Raw genomic sequence first — 8678 nt, 5'->3', positions numbered from 1 at the left:
AATTGTGTTTGGTAATATATAGATTTGGTACTCTAGGGTTGTTTTTGTTTCCTTTGCAATCAAACAGCAGCATACAAGGTGCAGAAACAAATTTTGCAAAAGCAAATTGACACAGACAAATACGGTCATTTTTAAGAGAGATTTTAAGCCTGACAGCTTTTTTCTAGACCTGTGTAGGCCTTGTACAGAGCTCAGACCATGAAACAGCGTGTTGGTTTGTGACCTTCCACCAGCCCAGCTTTGTCACTACACAGCCAGTTGTGCCTTCTGAAACAGACATCAGAGCTATGGTTGGATGGGAGGTGTTTTACCACACCACCTCATCTGCCTGCTTCTATTCCTGCCTGTCTAGCAAACTCTTTAAGCACACAACTGGCACATAAAACTGCTTAAAATTGCTTGCTTGAAATCAGGCATGTACTCAGCTGGTTTGGTGAAGAGGACTTGTCTGCAGTCACCAAATTCCACATGGAAAAGGACCTCCCTGAGAGCACCCAGATAAGAAAACACTGATTGGAGTTTTGTGCTATCAGCTGCACTCATGTTTGAAAAAAACCTGAAGGAAACCTCCAGCAAGAGAGTCAGAAAACACCAAGGGGAGAGAGAGAGTTTCACTGCTGTGATTCCTGCAAGGCAGTCCTAATGTCACAGTTTGCAGCTCTGAAAGAAATAAGAAATTACATCTTGCTGCGATCTCATAAAATAACTTCAGGAATTTGATCTGCCCCTGAATTCATCCATCCCATAAGGTGGCAGCTTCATGGCTGCTCTTGGCATGCAGCAGGATCAAACAGCAACACAAACTGGAGGAGCAGTCTCTACAGTGGTGCTACCTGAACTCTCACAGAGGCTCAAAGAGCACAACGGCTCATTTTTAATTTCTTGTTGCAAATAGATTTCAAAGAGCCTCATCTCTCTGTACAAGACTTATTAGGACAGCAAATGCAACTCCATGCAATGAGGGGGAGCTCAAGCTAGCTTGTATTTGAAGACGTAAAATGTCCCAAGAAATTTGTGTAAAGGATATAAAATTTCTATATCTAAACAGAGGCCTGCTAAATTAGAAGACAGTTATTTTTGTCTGTAGTTAAACACTTAAATAAAAAACATAACTGAAAAATCAAACTTGAAGAAAAACACAGGTGAGTATTTGCAAACTTTAAAAAAGCAGCCAGCTTAATGATGATGTCTAAATCAAATGAAAAATTTAAAAGTTTATGAACATATGATAGCTTTTAAATGGCAGCAATATAAAACCTGTCACTTTTGAAGTTTTGAGATGGTCAGAATTTCATGTTTCAAATTCCATCAAGTGGACAATGACTAATAGGAAAAATTTTCCACATTCAAATACAAATATATTGTAGTGTAAAAAATAATTCCTTTCTTTTTTTTTAACTTTTACATTTGCTTTCAATCATCTGTTTTCATTCCAACAAAAGTTTGTACCTTTTCAATTTTTTCCTTTTAAGTACGGAAATTAGATTTCAGAACAGTGGAATATTTATCTAATGTCCTCAAGGAAATATGAATTATTTATCCAACATGCCTTCTGTCACATTGATATCACATGAGTTCTACATGTTTAGTGTCACACAGCGTCCCCACAAGAAAAATCAGAACGATTACTTCAGTCTTATTGTGTAGCTGAGACACTGCTGGCAAAAATGACATTATTTCTTTACTACAGCAGCAAACAAAAATCAGATCCAGACAATAAAAAAGACTTTTTGTCAGGCAGACATTTAAATTGGGATAGTTATGAAAATTTCAACATCTGCTTCAGTCTGCTACTGAAGTATAAACTCTATATTACCAATGTTTAGTACATGCAGGCCACAACACATTTAAAGAGTAGCAGGTGAGATTTAACACAGTGAAACATTGTGGTGTGGGCACCTGCAAACTCTTTGTGTGATTCACTGATTAATTGTAATAGTCCTAATGACTTGATCGGTGGAGCTGCTTTAATAGGCCTACATGAAGATGCCTTAAAACCTAAAAATGCTAGTCAGAGCTTTAAGACAAAATTCATTCTTCCTTGAACAATTAAAATTTCAAGGTGCCACCTAAGCAAGTTTTCACTGTGCTTTTTTGAGAGGAATTTCTTAATATTTTTTTAAAAGTTCACAGTCTTTACTTTTGTTCATTATTTGTCAAACACTACCAGTGTACTTTGCAGTAGCTGCACAATCAATGTCATATAAATCCTGCTTTCTTTCCTGGTCCCTCAGTCTGTCTACAAATGCCAATTTGCAAACTGTGCAAAAATAATTAGTACCTTTCCCATTCCCTTCTCTCCTGCCATTTTTGTCATCTCACTTGCTTCTGTTCATTCCTATACAATAACCATTATATTTCCTTTCATTTGCTGTTTTCATTTTACTCTCTCCTCCGATCAAGTATGTGAACCAAGAGAGTCATGAAATAAAACTTCACATAAAATTTCTCACTGGAAAAATGCTGTCCTACATCCTTAAAGAACCGACGAAACAGAACCCAAAGTATATTTATATAATATATTCTTGTTGAATTTCCAGTTTTGCTAGTATACATTAGAAAAACTTCCCCTTCTCCCACCCACGTTCTTTAGACTTAGAAATAACTAAAAAATTCTAAACTGTTAAACCACTAAATCCTGACTTAAAATCAAATCACATTTCCACTACTCTTATCAATTTCTCTTTCCCAGGTAATACCACAAACAGTACTTTATAATAAAAACTTTAGAATCTTAAATACAGGCTATAAATTGAATTATATGCAGAAGAATATCCACATTTGTCTGCTGCAGCTGGCTTTTGAAAGGCTGCTGCCTTTCCAGGAGCTTATGATTCTTATCTGAGCCACTGTAATTGAATACACAAGATACATCAACCTTTTTCAATGCAAACTAAAACCTGCTTGCAAAAAATTGTTACTGAAGAAGGCACTGTTGCTTCCAAAGTAGATTTACAGATGTCACTTTTGACACGTTTTCCTTCTATATTATTTCTTTATGTATCATCCACAAATCTTTATGTATGTGGAACAAGGAAGAAAGAAAAACATTTACCTTCTCAGTACTTCACTTTAGAGAGCAGGTCTTACTAACAAAACCTACCCCATGAGTAAAGAATATACTTAATAAGTGTTCCATTTCCTTCCACAAAATAGTGATTAACATAATTGTACTGGGGACAAGTTTTATATATATACATATATATATATACATATATATACATATATATATATATATATATATATCTCATCAGTTTTGGAAACCTTTTTAATAAATCTATGGACAACTATGAATGATGTAAAATAAAAAGAAACAAACACACTTACCATTTTTCATAATGGATCCATTTTCTGGGAACTCTTGGAGCAATAGCCGTGTTACTTATTGGCAAAAGAAGGCTGATGGATTTTTATTTATTTATAAACACCACTTTCTACTATTTTGTAATAAAACCACAAGTAAGAACAGATACACAGACTTCTGGTTTCCCCCATGTACTATTTAAAGAAACATTGACACTTACTTTTTCTGAGTTATGTTTGTGAATCAAGAGGAAAAAACCCTCAAATATTAAATTTGTTCTCATAGTCTAACAATTGAGGGAAAGCCAAAAGAACTCAATACTTTAAATTTGATGAGCATCCAAGATCAGCAACTACTGAATTCTACACTTTCATTTTCACAGAATGAATTTTTAAATAGGGAATCATATATGCCATACTAAAAGGTTCCAGCTGAGAAAAGAACATTAATTTTAGGGGGTTTATAATTTGGGGGGAAGAAGGGGATGGACATCTGATATGTACTTTTTCAGTCCTCTGAATGTGAGTACAGCTAGAAACACAGTATTTTCTGTTACATCTCTGAATCTAAATAACATCTGCAAATGAGGGACTGAGTTGGGAAAGGTAGTTGCATAGGATCCACGACATGTTTGACAGTTGTCTTCATTCCATTTTGGAAAAATCTGTGAGAGATACAGGATAAATATGCAGAGCAAGTACCTCAGTCTGCAGCTACTATATTTATGTGCACATATACATAGCCTTGTGACTCTTCTGTGGGCAGGATGCCACTGACTTTTCCATAACGTCAAGCGAGTGATTTATGTGATCAGGTGAAGACATGTACATCATATTTTTTTCCCAGCTCATTTCCTCTCTCTGCCTGTACTTTAACTTGGAGATAAATTTAAGTTTCTGCTATCCAACCTGCATCTTGATGGAGAAAAATGTCTAATGTTTTAATATTACAATTTAAGCAATTTTTAAATATGTTATTATCTGTGCCAATTTTGAACAGATGACAACTACTTGGGTGAAGCACAAAAATGCTGCAGTGCAGAAATCCCTATCTGCTCCCTGTGAGAAGTGTGAGTGCACTGCAGAGGTATGCAAAACCAGAGTAGGTCTAATCAATGTGCATGTATTGGATGACAGAATGTTGGATGACAGGGAATTGCACTGTCCATGTAGAATCTGTGGGTACCTGTGGTGTTGGTCAAGCCATTGAGAGTGCACTGAAGCAGAGCTCTGAGAAGTGTGAATAGTTTCACAAAATTTTCAGTGGTAGGAATTTGAAAATCTGAATCAGACGGATAAAGCTCAAGAAAGGTTATTTTGCAAGGGTGAGTGTTTTGTTTTAGCCAAACAGCCATCCAAAATGGAGCTTTTCCTGAACTACCTTTTTCAAGGCTGCAAAGGGAGGATACTACAAAAGTCTTGTCTTTCTCTATAAGAAGCTTTGCAAAAAATTGAAAAACACATCTAAACTCTGAATTCAAGAGATGGAGACAAAGTTTCATCATGCTAATGACTGGCCTACAACCCAAAAGATTCAATTCCAGTTCAGGGCATTTTTAACACCCTGAATAGACACTGTGGCTTTTAAGGAATTCTAGTATTGAAGAGTCCTTGGCTAAGCTAAAAATGTGCTTTGAAGCTAGCACTAGTATCACTTCATAGTCCACCCCTCTGAACTGCAATGGCAGGCAGCAACTGGAAATGGACTGTGTTGTCACACTAATCTAGCCCTGAAAGCAGAAGCATTGCACTGGAAGACTTCTTCATTTTGATGACTTAGAGACTTTCTCTTCCTTGGAGACATTCCTGCTACTAAGCAAGCATTAGACAAGGTTTGCTAATATAATTAACTACTACTTTTGATGGCTGACCTCTGAAAAATGTCTCAAAGCTGTTAGAAATATGTCAATTAACACTCTATTTAATAAGCTGAAGAATTCTGTGGTTATAAGAACATTTTGTTTTAAATCCTAATTCTCTACATTAGCTAGTGGGATGACCTATTGATGGAATTAACAACACTGGTGGAATTTGTAGAAGAATACAATCATGGGTACTAATGAATCACCAGTTCACAATTTTGAAGGAGAAAGTTGCTTTTCTCCATCATCACCTTCTATTAGATTTGTTGAGCAATCCAGAGCAAACCCAGAAGAAATTACAAATCACTGTCTAATAAATGCTCTGCACAGGTGAATTTTACTAATGATTTATTTGTAAAGAAACAAAATACAAATTTGAACCTAGATATATATTAGCACCCAAAATTCATCTGCTCCTCACCCACGGCCAATGTCTACTAATGGACACAGCAAACAACACAAACATGCTCAGGAATCGGCATCTTGCAGTTCAGTTCTGTTCCACTGCATCAGGCAGAAGAATGGGATCATGTCTCAAATTGAAGTTCATCTCTTATGGCCTCTCAGGTTCAAGATGCACTCCTTGAAACCAGAGTTTCTCTTTAAACCTGTTTAAAAAGATCAGTTAATATTGCCTGTATTTTTAATGTTGAGGTAGACAGTTCTTATCGTCTTGTGAAAACGGAGAGCAAGTAAACAGAGAGAACATAAAATATTTTCAATCTCATCTTACTGACAGAAGATACTTCAGCTATAAACAACAGAAGAGAAAAAATTAGGATAAAACTAACCTTTCCGTATGGTCTATATGTTAAATCATACTGAATTCTCTATATGATTTAAATAAAATTATGATGATCTTGCGTGTCATTTTTTACTTAGGAATACCTGCCATATCACAGCAATATGGAAAAAAATCCAGAACAAAGTATGTGGGATCAATGCTTTGTCAGCTGGTCATGAGGCAAAGTGTGCAGGCAGCTTACAGGAAAAGGACCAAGCTTTTGAATCAACACATGCAAAAACTTTCCTTTATGCTTACATGTTGTGCTACATCTAGATAGATAAAGTTCAGAAAGCCAAATATGCTCTTTCTTTTTTTCAGAGCCTAAATTCATCCTGTGCCAAAAGTCACAGGGATTAGTAACCTCATGTATCTCAATTATTTAATCTGAAATTGCACAGTGGGAAGTAGTGTTATCTTCAATCAATTAATGAAAAATGACAGTTTCTGTCTTATTAGGATTGCTACTTATTCAGAATAAGACTTGTCTAGTAGAAAACCTTGCTTATATATTCTGTTCATGGAACTTCATGTGGCTCCATGAATTTGAACTTCTGCAATACTTTGTGTTTAAAGCTCTTCAATCTTATATTAATATATCTAGATTAAGATGCCTAGATCTCAAAAAAAAAATTTTACTAAATGTAAATACCTTACACAGGCTCAATTTTCTAATGTATCGCAAGTTCTTTGATATAAAAATTACATATCTTTTGATGAAGAATTAAGCGGAAAAGGGAGTCACATATTATGCACATAACACATTTCCCTAGAATTCATAGATTAGGAAGAGTGTTTGATGTGTGTTCTGTAAATTAAGGTCCTTAAGCTGTTGCAGTAGTGCAAGTGGTAGCATGGAGTAAGATGCAAGTTACCTTACTGGAGTACATTTAGCCTCTGGCCTTTCTCTCTCTCCCACGGTGTGTCCTGGGCTTGTACTAGCTCTGTTGTGGTGACATTCATCTCTTCTGAGAAGTATCCATCTTCACATTCTGGTTTAGCCTGAGCTACACTGGAAGTTTTGAGGGGTTTGTTTTTCCCTGAAACAAAATATGTACATTAGTGCAAACCAGTTGCTCATAATAAGGCAAGAGGGTGCCAAGAAGCATGCAGCTGGCAGGACAAATCACCTATCACTGTCACGAAAGCAGAGCAGTGTGCCTTTCCAATTTCATTGCTGGCAACACAGATATATTTCCCAGTATCAGCAAGGACTACGTTTCTTTTTAAAAGGTAATAGGTATCTCCTAATTTCTCAATCTGTAAAATGAGAGAATGCAAATAAGGGATAATTAGTAGTGTAAAGCAATAAAAATTACCTTTCTCCCAAGAAAAATTTCAAGAACATTAGAACATACACTGATATCTCCAGATACCACTTGGATATCATCCTTTGTCCAGTAGACATGTGGTTTGGGCTTCCCATGTATAATACAATGCAGGATTAAATCTTCTCCTTCTTGCAGAGTTCTATGTCCAAACTTTTGTATGAAGTTTGGCTGTTTTCCTTGTACTAAAAATAAAAAAAATCAAATAAGTATTCACCATGTTTTAAAAGACACAACTAAAGCAACTGGAGAAAATAATCTGTTCTCATAAAGTTCATCATATTGAAAGACAAACAGAGCCTTTACTGACAAGGATAACTTGTTTGCAAGACAGTTAGTTGGCATATATTGTTTATCTATCTAATACAACATGTTAAAAAACATAGATAATAAGCACCCAAGAATTTAATGCATCAGCATAGTGGTATTAGCTCCATGGAAGTGTTAAAGAATCATTTTGTTTGGTAAGCTGTTAGGCAAGTCTGTGTGAATTATTGTTTCAGTGAAGGTGGAAGATTAATTATTCCACACAAATATAAAGTGACAAATTCATGACAGCAAATTTTATCATTTGAGTGCATTTTTGTACATCACACTTTCTTCAATTCTGCAGCCCTCCCCCCCATTATTTTTGTTTAAAAAAAAGTTATTGAAAAGATTTTAAAAATTGGTATTTGCAATAAATATGAAGGGCAGAATGAGGCCTCTCTACAGCTTTGACTACATTATTATTTTGGCCACCATTAATACTGAAACCATGTACTACCACATCATCCAGTACAACTTTGGTTCAGATGAAGAATGGGCAAGTAATTGCTTTTCCATTGCAGTACCCAAAGGACATGAGATTGATTTTGTGCTAGCCTCATGCCAACGTGGAAGGACAGATGACACCTGAACCACTGTAAAGACTGATCAATACAAATTAACCCATCAAAATTGAAGAAATTTTGATCATCACCATCAGTTTGTACTGAATAAAAGCATTGCTTTCTGTGACTTGTAATTTAATGAGCTGTAAAGCTGGATTTATTGAATCACTGTACTGCCACCTGAGGTCCCACTTATATTCCACCTACGAAGTTACAGTAAAAAGAGAAGACAAGCTTAGAATTCAGACTAAGTATTCTTGCCACAGGGAATATAAAGCAGAAGACATTTACACAAAAAGGACACACAAAGACATCGTACAATAAAAATGAACTTTTTGCATCTCTATCACACAAAGAATGTGTCCTTTTTACTCTTTAGTGTAAATTGTGCCACGTTTCCAAAATATTTAACAAAAGTTATCACTGGCCTTCTCTGAAATAGAAAGTTACTAAAATGTGGGTTAAGTGACAGTTTGGAACTGCCATGCCACCATTACTCCACTGCTTAAGGACGAAAATTTTTTCTTTT

The 8678-nt window shown here is 35.7% G+C and overlaps 1 protein-coding gene across 1 annotated transcript in view; it reads right to left on the bottom strand.

The window, feature by feature from the left end:
* Window positions 1–5571: 5571 nt before the first annotated feature.
* CCDC141 (coiled-coil domain containing 141) overlaps window positions 5572–8678 on the bottom strand; it is a 58510-nt gene continuing 55403 nt past the window's right edge. Inside the window, 5 exon segments of the mRNA XM_033064699.1 lie at window positions 5572–5773; window positions 6825–6858; window positions 6861–6989; window positions 7080–7209; window positions 7308–7462. Of these exon segments, the coding sequence (XP_032920590.1) occupies window positions 5719–5773; window positions 6825–6858; window positions 6861–6989; window positions 7080–7209; window positions 7308–7462 (503 nt within the window). The 3' untranslated portion in view covers window positions 5572–5718.

The sequence above is a fragment of the Catharus ustulatus genome, chromosome 7, assembly GCF_009819885.2.
Source record: "Catharus ustulatus isolate bCatUst1 chromosome 7, bCatUst1.pri.v2, whole genome shotgun sequence".
NCBI lineage: Eukaryota > Metazoa > Chordata > Aves > Passeriformes > Turdidae > Catharus > Catharus ustulatus.
Note: the sequence above shows the minus strand (reverse complement) of the source record. Positions and strands in the feature narration are given on the sequence as shown.